The sequence below is a fragment of the Hyperolius riggenbachi genome, chromosome 2 (genome assembly GCF_040937935.1).
Source record: "Hyperolius riggenbachi isolate aHypRig1 chromosome 2, aHypRig1.pri, whole genome shotgun sequence".
NCBI classification, from domain to species: Eukaryota; Metazoa; Chordata; class Amphibia; order Anura; family Hyperoliidae; genus Hyperolius; species Hyperolius riggenbachi.
Genome location: NC_090647.1, coordinates 22681354 through 22701320, shown reverse-complemented (window position 1 = coordinate 22701320; position 19967 = coordinate 22681354). Strand labels below are relative to the sequence as shown.

Genomic DNA, 19967 nt, shown 5'->3' with positions numbered 1-19967 from the left:
GACCGCCGCTTGGACCACATCGTGGGAGGCACCGAGGGACGGACCGAAGAAGACGTCAGACAGGTAAGATTGACCCCACCCACCCCACACAGGTAACTGGGAGATATCCGGATAGAACTATCCTAGATGTATCCCCCGGATCGGATTTGAGCAGCCCTGGTCATGGAGACACTTTATTGATGCTACTCTGGATGCAACTCTGGACCTCATGTTACCGTTCTCAACTTAACATTTCCTTCAAAAAGGCTGAAAATAGCGTTCCTAACTTCCTCTGTCCTAAGACAATATATCACAGGGTTGGCTAAATGGGGTAAATAGGAATGCAGGACAACAAGAAAGACATTCAGGTCAGGGGTAAGAGCCAACTGGGCATAATTAGCTATGTACAGAAACACTCGAGGCACATAGAAAATGGCAATGACAAGTAAGTGAGTGGAACATGTATAAAACGCTTTTCTCCAGCTACCCTCACGGCTCGATGAAATGACAGACAACAGGATGACGAGATAGGATAGGCAAATCAATGCTAATGTCCCAAAAAGTGTGAGCAATGCTACAATCAAAAGAATTTCACGTGTGGAGTTAACGTTGTCGCAAGTCAGTCGCATCAGGGCGGAGCTGCTACAGAAGAAATTGATGATCTTCAAACCGCAGAAAGGGTGTCTGAAAATGATTGTTATATCTAGAGTAATGAAAGCTGCAACTATCCAATAACAAGTGCAGGTAGCCACTGTGACTTTGGGGGTAACAGTAGATGAATATCTGAGGGGGTGGCATATAGCAACATACCGATCAAACGACATCAAGAGGAGGATGAATGAGTCAAGTAATCCCAGCCAATGCACCACATATAACTGGAATGCACAGGAAACAAGAGATATTTTACCAACATTGGACCAGTACTTGGCCATTATTTTGGGTAGAGTAGCTGTGTCGAAGAGGAGGTCAGACATGGACAAGTTGGCGATCAGTATATACATGGGCTGATGTAGCTTTTCCTTAATTATAACCAAAAGGATGACTGCACTATTTGCTATTACTGTCACAAGGTAGACAATAAGTATTGCAAAGGATAACGGCATATAGAATGTCTGAGGGACCCCGGGGAAACCAACTAATTCAAATTCAGGAAAAGTAGACTGGTTAGCCATTGAGTGGTTGGAGCTCGTCCTTCAGTGGTCATGGAGATGGAGAAACTCTGTAGAGATAAGCATATGGAAGTTAGACAGTAGAACATAAAGTATAGAGAATGTGGTTCAGTTGGTTTATATGTATACTTCTTTAGATATCTTTTATTGTTTTTTTGATATGAGAAAGTCTAGCTATAGGTTTACAATAGGGCACAAGAAGAAACAGAGACAACCAGAAGGTAGCACCAATTGTCTTTACAATATAACTTCAGATATAATTTAGTTAATGTTTGCCCATTGTAAATTTTTCCTAACCCTCTTAAATTACATACTTAAGGGACCACTGTCGCGAAAATCATAAAATGTAAAATATATAAAACCCATACAGATAAGAACTATGTTTCTTCCAGAGTGAAATGAGCCATAAATTACTTTTCTCCTATGTTGTTGCCAATAACAGTAGGGAGTAGAAATCTGACAGAAGTGACAGGTTTTGGACTAGCCCATCTCCTCAAGGGGGATTCTCAGGGTTTTGTTTATTTTCAAAGGCACTTAGTGAATGGCAATTGCTCTGTCCAACTTTCAAAAGAGTGTGCCGTGTATAAAACTTTTATAGTTCTTCGGCCCATATGCAATTACATTTTTCTCCTAGGTGATATTTTTAAACTTGTCGATATAATGCCCTTTAAAGAGAATCTGTATTGTTAAAATCGCACAAGAGTAAACATACCAGTGCGTTAGGGGACATCTCCTATTACCCTCTGACACAATTTCGCCGCTCCTCGCCGCATTAAAAGTGGTTAAAAACAGTTTTTAAAAGTTTGTTTATAAACAAACAAAATGGCCACCAAAACAGGAAGTAGGTTGATGTACAGTATGTCCACACATAGAAAATACATTCATACACAAGCAGGCTGTATACAGCCTTCCTTTTGAATCTCAAGAGATCATTTGTGTGTTTCTTTCCCCCTGTTCTCATGCACTGAAGTTTCAGGCTGCTCTTTTCTTCCTGCAAACAGCTTTGCCCTTGTCTGTAATTCCTCAGTATGTGAAAGCCCAGCCAGCTCAGAGGACGATTTATCCAGCTTGTAAAAGATAAGAGAGAAGAGAGAAGCTGCCCTAATCTAAATAACACACAGGCAGTGTGCATAGAGGGGCCTGGAAGGGGGAGTTCATAGCAGAACCACAACACTGAAGAACTTGGCAGCCTTCCAGACACAGGCCGACAAGTCTGACAGGGGAAAGATACATTGATTTATTACAGAGATGGTGATAGTACAAAGTGCTGCAGTAAGCCAGAACACATTAGAATAGCTTTTGGAACTTGTAGGATGATAAAAAACAGCATGCAATTTTTGTTACGGAGTCTCTTTAAGCCACCAGAAAGCAAGAAAATACTCCAAATAATTTTGATAGTACTTTTTCATTTGTTTTTTGTTACTTTTGTAGTTGAAAAGTGCTGGAAAGTTTTTTTTAAATAGAAGATCAAAAAATATCTATGAGGAGAAAACTCGGGTGAAAAATTGAATATCATATTGCCCTCCGTCTCTTGTACACTTTAAAAGGCCTTTTATGACAAGGGGCCATATGCAATTTACTTTTTCTCCTGAGTGTTCTGCTAGGAGATAATCTTTCATTTTTGATTTAAAAGAACTTTTCAGCACTTTCAACTAAAAAAGTACCAAAAAGTAGGTTCAAAAAGTACTATCAAAATAATTTGGAGCATTTTCTTGCTTTCTGGTGGCTTAAAATGTATTTTATTGACAAGTTTAAAAATATCACCTAGGAGAAAACCCAGGAGAAAAAGTGGAATTGCATACGGGCCCTGGGCTCTTATTCAATTCACTTTTTCTCTTAAGTTTTCTCCTAGTTGATAATTTTTCATCTTAACTTAAAGTGATCCAGAGACGAAGCACCCTCATGTGTTTTACTATATATATCAGTGGGAACATTAGAGACCTACCCTGCTCTCTGTTTCATCCTTCACTGCTCAGCCTGCTTGTTATCAGCCCTGATAAAATCCCCAACTGAGCATTCAGTCTGGCTTTGCTCAGGAATCATTATAGCTGAGTCTGTCTTCTCTGATGTCTTTCAAGCTCAAGCCTGCCCCCTTCTGGCTCTGCTTTCCTGTTCTGTATACTGCAGCATCACAGAGAGCTGTTATGAGATGGGAGGAGCTGCTGCCGAGGAAAACTGCATTTTTTTAATCTATATTTGTTAGTCATAAGAGGTTTTTTAGAAATTTTGCACACAGCCCACTAAATAATATGCATTTCTGATGAATTGTGTTTTGCGTGGAGTTTTAGTAAAAAAACACAAAAAACAGCACACCAGAGCGGCAAAAATACCAGGTATAGTATTTATTTAGTAAAATCTATTGGGGGATATGTTTATTTTGTGCCAAAGCGTTCATCTCTGGTTTTCTTTAAAATAACTTTTCAGCGCTCTGCAATTGAAATCATTGAAAAAAAAAATAGGAGAAAACCAACTGTCAAAAGTATGTTGGGTGTGTGTGTGCTGGTGCAAATGGCATTTTATTCATAAGGGGTGAATATATCACTTAATAGAAAACTTACAGACAAAAGTGAATTGCATATGAGCCCTTCAATAAAAGTTTATTGTGTTTTAACATAACTTGAACTTCCCCACTTGTTCTTCTTTTGAGTGTCTACTATTTAAAAGGCCTTAGGCCTGGGGAGTTATTCATTATCACATTATAGATTTTAAAGTTGTTTTTTCTTGAACATCACATATTATCTCATGCCCACTATCATGCTTTTTTAGTCATTCAGCCTATTTAACCATTTATGCCACCTGGATATGATTCCCACGTGCAGGCAGCTGCTGCTGTGCGCTCCCGCGCGTGCACGTGTTGCCCCCAGTTATGCCAGAGATCAATTAATGGGAACATGGTTCTCATTCATTGATCTAAGTCCCCGTTAGAAAGACCAGCGGCTTCTTTTTAGAAACCGCCGTCTTTCTGAAAAAAAAAGTTTCCCATCCTCCTAGTACTTCCTGGAAGCGAGATCTCGCTTCCAGGACTAAAAAGAGAAAATGTTCACTGTGGCCATCTTGTGGCCAAATAGTAATACTACATCTACATACACTTTTTTAACCACTTCAGGACCACAATGCTAACCCCCCCTAAAGACCAGGCTGTTTTTTTATTAATTGGCCATTGCAGCTTTAAGGCCAAGCTGCAAGGCCATGCAACATAGCACACAAGTGATTCCCCCCTCCTTTTCCCCCCACCAACAGAGCTCTCTGTTGGGGGGTCTGATCACTCCACAGTTGTTTATTTTTTTATAAATATTTATTTTATTTATTTTTGAATAAACATTTTTTTAATTTTAATTACCCTGCTCCCTCCCTCCCTCCCCCCGCCAGTCAATCAGGGTGATCAGCTGTCATAGGCTTCAGCCGCGGCCACGCCCATGGGCGTGGAGCGGTCTGAAGGTAGTTAATTAAATAAAGCTACATTATTACATTTAATATTAACTGTTTACCTCCCACACCAAAAATTACCCAAATACAATTTTTAATGGAAAAAAAATTACAATTAAAAAAAACAAAAACATAAATAGTTACCTAAGGCTCCGTTTACACTTAATCAGTTGGTATGTGTTAGTGTGCGTTAGTATGCATTTTTTCCAAAGCAGTGCATTAGGAAGAAGATTTCAGTTAAAACACGTTAAGTGTAAACTGTGCCATAGAAAAACTTGGACATTACTTTGAAAATCAGTTTTCTTTCAGTTATAACTGAGAGCAACTGATTAAAGGAATAGTATCAAAGAAATCATTTTTGTGCTAACATTAGTAATGGATGTAAAAGCATTTTAATAAAGGACTCAGCATATCTTTTTGTCATATAATGTTTTTAACATTCCAGGTACCTGCACGTCAGGGTACTGTGAAATAACTGACGGCGTCGGGACAGAGGAACAGTCCACATTCATAGGGGATGCCGCTGATGTAAAATCTGAGCGGCACAGTGTATATCCTGGCTCCGCCCCCTCTCCCAACACGCAGTTAGGTTTGAGGAAGGAGAGACAACTTCTCTCGCTCCTGTTATGCCGCCCTCCTCAATGGAAGTTTTAATGGAGGTGGCAGCTGCAGAAATTGCTATTATGCCCGACAATAGTATGTAAGAGGAGGGAGAGCTATCTCCCTTCTCTCGCTCCTGCCCTGTATCTTCTGTGCACGCACTGAGTCTGCCCCGTCATTGGCTTCAATTCATCAAAGGGTGTTCGATAACAAAACCCCAGTCCTTAAAATACCGCATTCGGTATTTTACACTTCACTGTGCTAATTCATCAATCTTTTCCCATGTGTGGTAGAGGTTCGTTAAGTTACCGAAGTACTAGGCTTCAATTCATCAAAGGCTGTTCGATAACTGCAGAGTGGTGCAGAGCAGCTTGGAATGTCTCTGTGTTGTTACAAGCTGATAACAATAGAAGGCATCCAGACATCCCTTTACATGTAAAGGTGTTATAGTTACTGTTACTTGTACTGCCTCTGCTGCTCTGAATCTGTCCATCAGTCTTTCTTAACATTTTATTTATTTGCCACAACGTAGATGAACTTCCTGGAGACATTACAAATGCCATGCTTGGTGATTTCACCACCAGCATCTTTGCATTATCAAACAGGGCCTGAAAGGGTTACACCACCGAAGGGAATCTGGGGATATATTTTGTCCCGTTCTCTCTGCTCACTGCCTGGGGGGTCTGAAAGCTTGTGTGGAGAAGCCTGTGTGACCTATCAGCGGCACTTGCAGGAGAACAGGGGCTGTTTCTATTGGCTGCCTGCTCCTGCTAATCATGAAAACATTCACACAGAAGGCTTTCGGAACCTGTAACGACAGGGGAGAGCTGGAGATAAACACCGAATGTGTTAGCGAATGTGGGAACCTTGATGAATTAACATTTGTTTTAGCACATGTCGGTAATTTATCTCATTGCTGTGTCATTTCAGCTTCTCATTCGGTAACAGCTTTGATGAATTAACATTTTCTAAATTGCTTCGTTAAGTCAGCTGTTTTCAGCATTACCGAATGCGCTAATGCTTGATGAATTGAAGCCATTGTGTGCTGTGGTTGATATGCAAAAGCAAACTAATGCAAAGGAGGGCAGAAGTGTCCCATTCTGCAGCGCATCATCTGTACTAAAACATGTTCAAATTGCTTTGCAGAATGGAATGTTTCTGCTCCCCTTTGCCTAGTTTGCCATTGCATAGCAACCACATACCAACAATGACGCGCCGGACACAGTGTGTTCAGAGTAATTTATGACAGGAGCGAGATAAGAGGGGAGACGCTCTCACTCCTGTTACATCCTATTGATGGTCAGCAATACACAAGACAGGAGGGCGAGAAGGGGAGAGAAGCTCTCGGCTCCTGTTACATCAGATCACATATGAGTAAATTCTACTGCGGCCACATGAGTTACGTGTGAGTGTGGGGGGAAGCTTTAACACATTTTTACCCTCAGTGTGGGCACCTATGAAAGTGGACTATTCCTCTGTCCACTGCTGTCTATAGGAAACTATAAAACAGGTTTCTTGACAAAAAAAAGCATTACGTGACAAAAATATATGTAGAGTCCTTTATTTATAATGCTTTTACATCCTTTACCAATGTTGCCACAAAAATACATTCTTCGATACAGTTCCTTTAAGTGTAAAAGGGACCTTAGGGTCTAAACTTTTTATATATGCATGTGAAGAGGGTATATTACGAACATTTTTTTAACCTTCCTGGCGGTAAGCCCGAGCTGAGCTCGGGGTAAGCCGCCGGAAGGCACCGCTCAGGCCCCGCTGGGCCGATTTGCATAATTTTTTTTTGCTGCACGCAGCTAGCACTTTGCTAGCTGCGTGCAGTGCCCGATCGCCGCCGCTACCCGCCGATCCGCCGCTATCCGTCGCGCCGCAGCCGCCCGCCCCAGACCCCGTGCGCTGCCTGGCCAATCAGTGCCAGGCAGCTCTATGGGGTGGATCGGAATCCCCTTTGACGTCACGACGGGGGAAGCCCTCCGGGAGATCCAGTTCTTTGAACGGGATCTCCGGATCTCCGATCGCCGGCGGCGATCGGAGGGGCTGGGGGGATGCCGCTGAGCAGCGGCTATCATGTAGCGAGACTTTGTCTCGCTACATGAAAAAAAAAAAAAAATTTAAAAAAAAAGATTTGCTGCCCCCTGGCGATTTTTTTGCAAACCGCCAGCAGGGTTAATTATAAGCTTGTAAATAGTGATCGATGCAAATCTGAATAAATGCACCTTTATTTCCAAATAAAATATTGGCGCCATACATTATGATAGGGACATAATTTAAATGTTTCAATAACCGGGACAAATGGGCAAATAAAATACATAGGCTTTAATTATGGTAGCATGCATTATTTTAAAGCTATAATGGCTGAAACCTGAGAAATAATGATTTTTTTCCATTATTTTCTTAATATTCCTGTTAAAATGCATTTATAAAAAATAATTCTTAGCAAAATGTACCACCCAAAGAAAGCCTAACTGTTGGCGGAAAAAAACAAGATATAGACCAATTCATTGTGATAATTAGTAATAACGTTATTGCCGAATGTACGGGAGGTTAAAATTGCTCTGATGCAAAAGGTGAAAAATACCCGCGGGCTGAAATAGTTAAAGGATACCTGAGGTGACATGTGACATGATGAGATAGAGATGTGTATGTACAGTGCCAAGCACACTAATAACTATGCTGTGTTCCTTTTTTTTTTCTTTCTCTGCCTGAAAGAGTTAAAGCTCATCCACACGCTCAAAAAAAGTCTTTTAAATGCATTAAAATTATCAAACATTTTTTGTTGTTGAAACAAACCAAAAAAGTTGTTTGCTATTGTTCAAACAGCTGATAAGATGCAGCTCAAGTCAATCCAACAGTTGCATTGACTTGAGCTGCGTCTTATCAGTTGTTTGAGCAATAGCAAACAACTTTTTTTGGTTTGTTTCAACTATAAAAGTTGTTTGATAATGGAGTATTTAAAAGACTTTTGTTGAGCATGTGGATGAGGCTTTAAAATGGTTCTCTAGTACCTGTAAAAAAGCTAAAACTGACACTTACCTGGTGCTTCTATCGGCCCCCTGCAGCTGCCCTGTCCCGCACCATCCTCCTCCAATGCTCCATTCCCCGCCACCGGTAACATGCTAATTATTTGTCTAACTAGACTAATAGAACTGCGGCTGCGCTGTAAGCCCCCGAAGATGCGCACGGGAGCAAGCACATGCACAGCCACGGCCAAGCAGCTGCCATCAGATATGTAAGTGGCAGTTCCTTTCTGAGTCAGGACTGGGTCAGACTACAGTGTGACCCTCACTAATAAGGGTTCCTTGAAAGGTTTGACACCTCAACACCTTCAGAACAGCCTCAATCTAGGCGGACTGACAGATCACAACTTAGGCCTTGAATCCATGGTCCTTAAATATAACCACGATGTCTCAGCCGCTTTTGACGCCATAGCTCCCTTAAAGATTAAACGTTCCGCACCATTACATCACGCTCTCGCTGGTTTGACAACTCTATAAAGGAACTAAAGAAACCGGGACACAGACTGGAATGAAGGTGGCGCAAACATCAGTCCCCTGATGACAAACTCTCCCTAATTGCTCACCTGAAAAAAAAATCAAAAAATAATCAAACGATGATTAACAAAAAGAAGTCCTTACTCCTGTCTCACGAAATTGCAAATGCAGCCAACAGACTTGCCAAACTCTTCCGCACGGTTGACAGTCTCTGCAATCCATCTTGTAGGAAATCCAGCATCAGACCTTCACAGGAACTGTGCGAGAAATTTGCCCACTTCTTCTCAGACAAAGTCTCCTCCATATGATCTGCCATTTAATTCACAGTCCCAGAAACTCATGCAGAGCCATATAACAGGTGCAAAAATAGCCTACCACCATGGTCTGATTTTAAGGTAATCACTGAAAAAGACATCTTGGATATCCTCTCAAACCTTCGCCAGACTACCTGCGATCTGGATCCTGGCCCCACTAAGTTCATGTTGAGATGCCCTGAACTATTTACACCGGCATTCCACAAAATAGTCAATGGTTCCTTACAAGAAGGGTGGTTTCCCTCTACTCTGAAAGAAGCAATCGTCAGGCCTCTACTCAAGAAACCATCCTTAGACCCAGATGCTCTAAACAGCTACAGACCTGTCTCAAACCTCCCCTTTCTGGGAAAAGTTATTGAAAAGGCTGTCTACCTCCAACCTGAAGCCAGGCTCTCCAGAAACAACATCCTTGACCCTCTTTAATCTGGCTTCAGTAAATATCACAGCTGTGAAACAGCCCTCACCCACATTTGCAATGATCTGCTCATTGCAAGAGACAAGGGTCAATGTTCCATCCTGATTTTGCTCGACCTCTCAGTGGCTTTTGACACAGTCGATCATGAAATCTTGCTCAACAGGCTACAAGAGTACTGTGGCATAGATGGCATTGTTCTCCGGTGGTTCAACTCCTTCCTGGCTGGCAGAACACAAAGGGTAGCCTCAGGGGCGTAGCTAGGGGTGGGCGGGGTAGGACAAGTGCCCCCGGGCGCTGGGTCCCTAGGGGCGCCCAGCTGTGACCTGTGTTTTTTTTTTATTTATTTACCTGGTTACTACCACTGGGGACACCTATAGCCCTGGTTACCTATACCGGGGGCACCTATTTTGGGGAAACTGCTGCCAGATTAACTGTATTTTTGGGGAACCGCTGCTGCCAGATTAAGTGTATTTTGGGGAACAGCTGCCAGATTATATGTATGTTGGGGGAACCACTGCTGCCAGATTGTGTCTATTTTGGGGCAACCATTGTCAAATATCTGTATTTTGGAGGAACCTCTGCCAAATTACACGTATTTTTGGTGAAATGCTGTCAGATTACATGTATTTTGGGGGAAACACTATGGCAGAGCTCAAACTTCCCTGCCAGACCTTTTACACCACTGCTAAGGTCATGTATATTTGGCCCCACCCATTACCATGCCGACGCCCCTTTTTTGACCTTACAGGGCGCATTAATAGTCTTTGTCCCCGGGCGCTGGAAACCCTAGCTACGCCTCTGGGTAGCCTTAGGGCTCTTCCTCTCCAACCCTGTACCACTAAAATACGGTGTACCTCAGGGCGCAATATTATCCCCTTTACTTTTCACCATATACATGCTGCCACTTGGAGAAATCATACAAAAACATGGCCTGACATATCATTGCTATGCTGATGACACCCAGCTATATTTGTCATTCAAACCTGGCGTCACAGACCCTACTCCACAAATAAACGCATGCTTAGCTGAGCTTCTGGAGTGGATGAATAATAATTGGCTAAAACTTAATGCTGACAAAACTGAGGTTCTTGTTATCGAGGGCCAGGGCTCAACAGCAAAGCAGCCCCAGTCTCAACCAACACCGCTAAGGATAGGGAGCTCAGACCTGAACAACTCAACTCAGTGTGCGCAGCCTGGGAGTACTGATTGATGGGAAATTAAGCTTCAGGAATCAAATCTCAGCTGTTGTGAAACATTCCTTCTTTCATCTAAGGAATATTGCAAGGATTAAACACCTAATTCCTTCAGAGGATCTTTCAACCCTAGTCCATGCCTTCGTCACATCAAGGTTAGACTACTGCAATGTCCTCTACACAGGCCTGCATAAGAAAGACTTACGCCTCCTGCAATTAGTACAGAATGCCGCCGCAAGGCTGTTAACGAGCCAACCCCGCCATTGCCACATAACACCAACCCTGTGCTCACTCCACTGGCTATCGATAAAATGGAGAATTCTGTTTAAGATTGGCTTACTGACATTCAAATCCTTGCACAATCTGGGCCCTGGATACCTGAAGGACTTGTTGCAACTGCATCACACCCCCCACAATCTTAGATCAAAAGGATGTAACACCTTGGTCACCCCCAGAGTCCACCTCAAAACCTTTAGAGACAGAGCCTTTTGTCATGCTGCCCCTACACTTTGGAACTCCCTGCCACACCCAATCAGGACAGCTCCATCCCTGGAAGCATTTAAGTCTAAACTGAAAACCTACCTCTTCAGTCTGGCATTCATGAACATCTGACTATCTCCTCTGTAACACAACCCAGCCTGCAACCCTGTATTAATCTGAGACACAGCGATGCGCTTTGAGTCCTTGGGAGAAAAGCGCTTTACAAATGTTATTGTATTGTATTGTATAAGAAATTACAACTAATAAACACTTTCCTAGCAGAAAAAAAAGCTTCTGAGAGCAGGAAAGAGATAAAAATGATCAACAGTTCATAGATTTTAGCTCTGGCATACTTCAATGAATGTGTCATTGCGCAAAAACAATAACACAGCAAAAACGTAAAAAGTAGATTTAAATATAAAATGTGGAATATCTTAAAAAGTCATTTTTATGAGGAGGATAGATACAATTGTTTATTTCATTAGTTTATTTTCACCTCGGGTGTCCTTTAAATGGAGAAAAGTTGTAAGTCTTCTGCTTGGTGTCCCTGTGTAACCTGCAATGATTATGGACCAGAGATTGGGACAGCGTTGTTAGACAGGCACCTTATAGGGAAACACTAAAAGATTGACTGCTAGCAGCTTAATATTGCTGTGACAGCAGTTGGAAATATTATTAGGAAGTTTAAGGTCCAAGGTCCATAGCTAGCCTCCCTGGATGTGGCCAGAGGAGGAGGATCATCCCCAGAATGGGCAGAAGGACAGTGGAAGACAAAACAGCCAAGGATGACCTCCAAAGAGATATGACCTGAACTCCAAAGTCAAGGTCCATCAGTGACTGAGCTATCACTTATTGAATGAAAATGGTCTCACTGGGACAAGAGAACACCACTGTTGAAAGAAAAACACAAAAACAGAAAAAAGAAAAATAATGGAGTGTGTAAGTGTGTAAATGTATACATTGAGGTGCCACAATGGTTCTGGGAAAATGTCCTTTTGACACACGAGACAAAACTGAAGCACATCATGTCCAAGCCCACAAAAGAAAAACACAAACCTTCAAAAAAAGAATATTAGATCTTTCTTATAATAATAAAGAAAATAATATTATACCTACTGTGCAGGGATGTTTTCCAACTTCGAATTCGGTTGAAACCTGGATAGGTGCTATCTGGATTTCACCCTTCTAATTACATCACCTGTGCGGGCTGGGCAGGGGGGGGGGTCAATCTTACCTAGATGACGTCTTCTTAGGTCCTCCCTCGGCGCCTCCCACGATGAGGTCCAATCCGGCGTCATGTGACTATACACTTCCTCCTTCAACCCGGAAGGAGGGAGTGTTTGTAGTCACGTGACTGCCGGCGGAACACATCGTGAGAGGCGTCGAGGGACGGACCGACGAAGACGTCAGACAGGTAAGATTGACCCCCCGCCCAGCCCGCACAGGTGATGTAATTAGAAGGGTAAAATCCAGATAGCAACTATCCGGGTTTCACCCGAATTCGAAGTTGGAGAGCATCCCTGCTACTGTGAAGCATGGAGGGGACATTATTGTGCTTTGGGGCTGTTTTACTATGTCTGTCACAGGTCTAATTAAAGTAAACCTGAGGTGAGGATAAACTGATGAAAAAAAACAATTGTATTATACTCCTACTCCTAAAAATTACTTTTTAAGATATTCCACATCTTATATTTAAATCTACGTTTTAAGTTTTTGCTGTTTTATTGTTTTTGCTCAATGACACATTCATTGAAGTGTGCCAGAGCTAAAATCTAAAATCTTGGAGGCATCCAAATGGGCAAGGGGCTACAGACCAGTCCCACTAGGTAAGTAAATGTTTGTGCACACTAACCTTAGTTAAAACTTAGACTGTAAAAATATTGCTGAATATTGCTGTATGACGCAGAGCAAGATCATCCAGCAGGCAAGCTAGGCAAGTGCCTGGGGTCTAGTGGGTGCAGAGCCGGATTAAGGCTAAATGGGGCCCTAAGCAAAGTAACTGATTTGGGCCCCCCCCCATCATGTCATAATAGAATCAGAAGATGCAGCTGCACAGCAATATGCCGCACACACCGGGCAGCCGAGCTACTGGTTGCTATGGGCAACAGCACGCTTTCCTCTGTGGGTGCGCAATGCAGGGAATAGCAGCGGCAAAATGCAGAGTGAGAGATGAATGGCTGGGACATTTGCACTCAGAGGCTGGGGCACCCCTGTGAAGAGGGCGCCAGATATCACAGCAGCAGCACTTTCCCCCTGCATCTCCAGCCTGGCAATAGCAGAAAGCTCTGGACACCGCCAAACCAGAAGCCGTTCCCCAGACAGAATTACATAACCACTCCCACCACCGAACAACCAATTTCCTTCCAAACTAGACAGCCACCATGCAGCCTCCATCCCAGTGAATACGATAGTCCAGCAGAGAAGGCAGCCGCAGTGGGGGAGAATGACAGCACCAGATGACTCACATTCACCTATTGCAATCCAAGCAATAGAGGTCCCATCATCCGGAGCCCATCTGTCTCCTCTAGAGTGCTGCCGCTCTGTTACTACTACTATTACTACTTCCTACTTCCTGTCTGATCTGAGAATCAGGAAGTTCAGAGCGAGCGGCTGCACTGTAGAATAGACAGATGGGTTTCAGATGACGGGATCTCTATCGCTTGGATCATGGATAGGTGAGTGAGCGTTTGCCATCTGCTGCTATCATTCTTGCTGCAGCTGTGGTTCTCTGTGGAAAGGGAGGGTGGAGTGGGCAGTGACAGAGCGCACAGTAGCAGGAGGGGGACCTAGGAGGAGAGCCTGGCTCTGAAGACAGCGCACGGCATCATTTGACAAGACAAGACAAACAACATTTATATTGCGCTTTTCTCCTGGTGGACTCAAAGCGCCAGAGCTGCAGCCACTAGGACGCGCCCTATAGGCAGTAGCAGTGTTAGAGAGACTTGCCTAAGGTCTCCTACTGAATAGGTGCTGGCTTACTGAACAGGCAGAGCCGAGATTCGAACCCTGGTCTCCTGTGTCAGCGGCAGAGCCCTTAAAGGGACTCCAAGCAGTGCCTGTGGATATGCCTTTAAGCATACCCACAACTAATTCATTACATCCTCACACCTACCAGCTAGAGTTGGGCCGAACGGTTCGCCGGCGAACGTGGTTCGCGCGAACGTAGGTGGTTCGCGTGCGGGTACCGCACGCGAACCTTTTGCGGAAGAAGTTCGGTTCGCCCCATAATGCACTGAGGGTCAACTTTGACCCTCTACATCACAGTCAGCAGGCCCAGTGTAGCCAATTAGGCTACACTAGCCCCTGGAGCCCCACCCTCCCCTTATATAAGGCAGGCAGCGGCGGCCATTACGGCCACTCGTGTGCCTGCATTAGTGAGAGTAGGGCGAGCTGCTGCAGACTGTCTCTCATAGGGAAAGATTAGTTAGGCTTAACTTCTTCCTGGCTGCATACCTGTTCTGTTCAGTGAGCCCTCAGCCCACTGCATACCTGTACTGTGATCCTGCCACTGCATACCTGTTCAGTGATCCTGCCACTGCATACCTGTTCTGTTCAGTGAGCCCTCAGCCCACTGCATACCTGTACTGTGATCCTGCCACTCCATACCTGTTCAGTGATCCTGCCACTGCATACCTGTTCTGTTCAGTGAGCCCTCAGCCCACTGCATACCTGTACTGTGATCCTGCCACTCCATACCTGTTCAGTGATCCTGCCACTGCATACCTGTTCAGTGATCCTGCCACTGCATACCTGTTCTGTGAACCCGCCACTGTATACCTGTTCTGTTCAGTGGACCCGCCACTGTATACCTGTTCTGTGAACCCGCCACTGTATACCTGTTCTGTTCAGTGGACCCGCCACTGTATACCTGTTCTGTTCAGTGGACCCGCCACTGTATACCTGTTCTGTGAACCCGCCACTGTATACCTGTTCAGTGAACCCGCCACTGCATACCTGTTGTGTTCAGTGAACCTGCCACTGCATACCTGTTCTGTGAACCCGCCACTGTATACCTGTTCTGTTCAGTGGACCCGCCACTGTATACCTGTTCAGTGAACCCGCCACTGTATACCTGTTCTGTTCAGTGGACCCGCCACTGTATACCTGTTTAGTGAACACGCCACTGCATACCTATTGTGTTCAGTGATCCTGCCACTGCATACCTGTTCTGTGAACCCGCCACTGTATACCTGTTCTGTTCAGTGGACCCGCCACTGTATACCTGTTCTGTGAACCCGCCACTGTATACCTGTTCTGTTCAGTGGACCCGCCACTGTATACCTGTTCAGTGAACCCGCCACTGCATACCTGTTGTGTTCAGTGAACCTGCCACTGCATACCTGTTCTGTGAACCCGCCACTGTATACCTGTTCTGTTCAGTGGACCCGCCACTGTATACCTGTTCAGTGAACCCGCCACTGTATACCTGTTCTGTTCAGTGGACCCGCCACTGTATACCTGTTTAGTGAACACGCCACTGCATACCTATTGTGTTCAGTGATCCTGCCACTGCATACCTGTTCTGTGAACCCGCCACTGTATACCTGTTCTGTTCAGTGGACCCGCCACTGTATACCTGTTCAGTGAACCCGCCACTGTATACCTGTTTAGTGAACACGCCACTGCATACCTATTGTGTTCAGTGATCCTGCCACTGCATACCTGTTCTGTGAACCCGCCACTGTATACCTGTTCTGTTCAGTGGACCCGCCACTGTATACCTGTTCTGTGAACCCGCCACTGTATACCTGTTCTGTTCAGTGGACCCGCCACTGTATACCTGTTCTGTTCAGTGGACCCGCCACTGTATACCTGTTCTGTTCAGTGAACCCGCCACTGCATACCTGTTGTGTTCAGTGAACCTGCCACTGCATACCTGTTCTGTGAACCCGCCACTGTATACCTGTTCTGTTCAGTGGACCCGCCACTGTATACCTGTTCAGTGAACCCGCCACTGTATACCTGTTCTGTTCAGTGGACCCGCCACTGTATACCTGTTTAGTGAACACGCCACTGCACACCTATTGTGTTCAGTGATCCCGCCACTGCATACCTGTTCTGTGAACCCGCCACTGTATACCTGTTCTGTTCAGTGGACCCGCCACTGTATACCTGTTCAGTGAACCCGCCACTGTATACCTGTTTAGTGAACACGCCACTGCATACCTATTGTGTTCAGTGATCCTGCCACTGCATACCTGTTCTGTGAACCCGCCACTGTATACCTGTTCTGTTCAGTGGACCCGCCACTGTATACCTGTTCTGTGAACCCGCCACTGTATACCTGTTCTGTTCAGTGGACCCGCCACTGTATACCTGTTCTGTTCAGTGGACCCGCCACTGTATACCTGTTCTGTTCAGTGGACCCGCCACTGTATACCTGTTTAGTGAACACGCCACTGCATACCTATTGTGTTCAGTGATCCTGCCACTGCATACCTGTTCTGTGAACCCGCCACTGTATACCTGTTCTGTTCAGTGGACCCGCCACTGTATACCTGTTCTGTTCAGTGGACCCGCCACTGTATACCTGTTTAGTGAACACGCCACTGCATACCTATTGTGTTCAGTGATCCTGCCACTGCATACCTGTTCTGTGAACCCGCCACTGTATACCTGTTCTGTTCAGTGGACCCGCCACTGTATACCTGTTCAGTGAACCCGCCACTGCATACCTGTTGTGTTCAGTGAACCTGCCACTGTATACCTGTACTGTTCAGTGAACCCACCGCATCAGTGCGCATACCTGTGAAGTTAAGTGAACCCACCTACCTACGTGAGTGCACGCAGTGTGATATACCACTCCGTGCATACCCGATATGGACAAAACAGGTAGAGGAAGAGGTAGTGGCAGAGGCAGAGGAAGGCCACCCGGCAGGTCTGCGCGAGGTCGTGTAAATGTAATTTCGTGTGGACCTGGCCCACAGTACAGTGCTCGGAAGAAGGCACGTCCCATCACCTCCCAAGATTGTCAGGACGTGGTTGAGTATTTAGCGACACAGAACACCTCATCTTGCTCAGCCACCAGCGCTACTACTAGCACCACTTCCGCTGCATTTGACACTTCGCAAGAATTATTTAGTGTTGAAATCACTGATGCACAGCCATTGTTGTTACAGCCAGATGAATTTTCACCAGCTAATATGTCTGAGTTACGCGGCAACACTATGGATGTAACGTGTCAGGAGGATGAAGGACCTACTGATGGTGCAAGTTTGGATTTGTCTGAGGCAAGCGAAGCTGGGCAGGATGACTACGATGATGACGGTAATAGGGATCCTCTGTATGTTCCCAATAGAGGAGATGAAGAGGGGGACAGTTCAGAGGGGGAGTCAGAGAGTAGTAGGAGGAGAGAAGTTGCTGAAAGAAGCTGGGGCAGCTCTTCGTCAGAAACAGCTGGTGGCAGAGTCCGGCACCATGTATCGCCACCTATGTACAGCCAGCCAACTTGCCCTTCAGCATCAGCTGCTGAGGTCCCCATAGTGCCCACATCCCAGGGTGGCTCAGCGGTGTGGAAATTTTTTAATGTGTGTGCCTCAGATCGGACCAAAGCCATCTGTTCGCTCTGCCAACAAAAATTGAGCCGTGGAAAGGCCAACACTCACGTAGGGACAAGTGCCTTACGAAGGCACCTGGAGAAAAGGCACAAACAGCAATGGGATGGCCACCTGAGCAAAAGCAGCAGCAGCACACAAAAGAAAAGTCACCCTCCTTCTCCTCTTCCTCCTTCAGGTGCATCATCTGCTTCTGCCGCTTTCTCCCTTGCACCTTCACAGGCACCCTCCTCCACTCCGCCTCTGCCCTTGAGCGGTTCCTGCTCCTCTGCCCACAGCAGCAGTCAGGTGTCCGTGAAGGAAATGTTTGAGCGGAAGAAGCCACTTTTGGCCAGTCACCCCCTTGCCCGGCGTCTGACAGCTGGCGTGGCGGAACTGTTAGCTCGGCAGCTGTTACCATACCGGCTGGTGGACTCTGAGGCCTTCCGTAAATTTGTGGCCATCGGAACACCGCAGTGGAAGATGCCAGGCCGCACTTATTTTTCGAGAAAGGCCATACCCCAACTGCACCGTGAAGTTGAGAGGCAAGTGGTGTCATCTCTTGCGAAGAGCGTTGGGTCAAGGGTACACCTGACCACGGATGGCTGGTCTGCCAAGCACGGGCAGGGCCGCTACATTACCTACACAGCCCATTGGGTGAACCTGGTGGTGAACGATTGCAAGCAGAAAGCGGCGGACCAAATTGTGACACCTCCACGGCTTGCAGGCAGGCCTCCTGCCACCTCCTCTCCTCCTGCTACATGCTCTTCGCTGTCCTCCTCCTCCTCCTTGGCTGAGTGGCAGTTCTCCTCTCCAGCTACACAGCCCCAGCTCCGCAGGGCCTATGCTGCATGCCAGGTACGACGGTGTCACGCCATCTTAGACATGGCTTGTCTCAAAGTGGAGAGTCACACTGGAGCAGCTCTCCTGGCTGCTCTTAAGAAACAGGTGGATTAGTGGCTGACCCCGCACCACCTGGAGATAGGCAACGTGGTGTGCGACAACGGCAGCAATCTGCTTGCCGCTTTGCATATGGGGAAGCTGACACACATACCCTGCATGGCACATGTCATGAATCTAGTGGTTCAAAGATTTGTGGCAAAGTACCCTGGCTTAGCGGATGTCCTGAAGCAGGCCAGGAAGTTCTGTGGGCATTTGAGGCGCTCTTACACAGCCATGGCACGATTTGCAGAAATTCAGCGTAAAAACAACATGCCGGTGAGACGCCTCATTTGCGATAGCCCCACTCACTGGAACTCGACCCTGCTCATGTTCTCCCGCCTGCTAGAACAGAAGAAAGCCGTCACCCAGTACCTCTACAACTGGAGTAGAACGAAACAGTCTGGGAAGATGGGGATGTTCTGGCCCGACAACTGGACACTGATGAAAAATGCATGCAGGCTCATGCGGCCGTTTGAGGAGGTGACCAACCTGGTGAGCCGCAGTGAGGGCACCATCAGCGACTTAATTCCCTACGCGTACTTCTTGGAGCGTGCTGTGCGTAGAGTGGCGGATGAAGCTGCGAATGAGCGTGACCAGGAACCGTTACGGCAGGAACAGGCATGGGACCAATTTTCATCAGACCCAGCTGTTTCCTCAACACCTGCGGCAGCACAGAGGGGGGAGGAGGAGGAAGAAGAGAGGTCGTGTGCAGAAGACGAGTCAGACTCAGAGGATGATGAGCAAGGTGTTTCTTTGGGGGAGGAGGAGGAGGAGGAGGAGGGGACAGCGGCAGGAGAAGAACCGCAGCAGGCGTCGCAGGGGGCTTGTGCTGCTCAACCTTCCCGTGGTATTGTTCGCGGCTGGGGGGAGGAGGTTGACTTACCTGACGTCACTGAGGAAGAGCAAGAGGAGATGGAGGGTACTGGATCCGACTTTGTGCAGATGTCGTCTTTTATGCTGTCCTGCCTGTTGAGGGACCCCCGTATAAAAAACCTCAAGGGGAATGAGCTGTACTGGGTGGCCACACTACTAGACCCTCGGTACAGGCACAAAGTGGCGGACCTGTTACCAACTCACCGGAAGGTGGAAAGGATGCAGCACATGCAGAACCAGCTGTCAACTATGCTTTACAATGCCTTTAAGGGTGATGTGACAGCACAACGCCAGCAAGGTACCACTGCCACTAATCCTCCTCCCGTGTCCACGCAGTCAAAGACAGGACGCTCCAGCGATCTCATGGTGATGTCGGACATGCGGACGTTCTTTAGTCCAACGCCTCGCCGTAGCCCTTCCGGATCCACCCTCCACCAACGCCTGGAACGGCAGGTAGCCGACTACCTGGCCTTAAGTGTGGATGTAGACACTGCTGTGAACAGCGATGAGGAACCCTTGAACTACTGGGTGCGCAGGCTT

The 19967-nt window shown here is 46.2% G+C and overlaps 1 protein-coding gene across 1 annotated transcript; it reads right to left on the bottom strand.

Annotated features, from left to right (window-relative positions):
- Positions 1 to 206: 206 nt before the first annotated feature.
- On the bottom strand, positions 207 to 1151 carry LOC137544671 (olfactory receptor 287-like). Its single transcript, XM_068265768.1, has one exon. It carries the CDS (start codon positions 1149 to 1151, stop codon positions 207 to 209), a length of 945 nt encoding a protein of 314 aa, XP_068121869.1.
- Positions 1152 to 19967: the final 18816 nt, after the last annotated feature.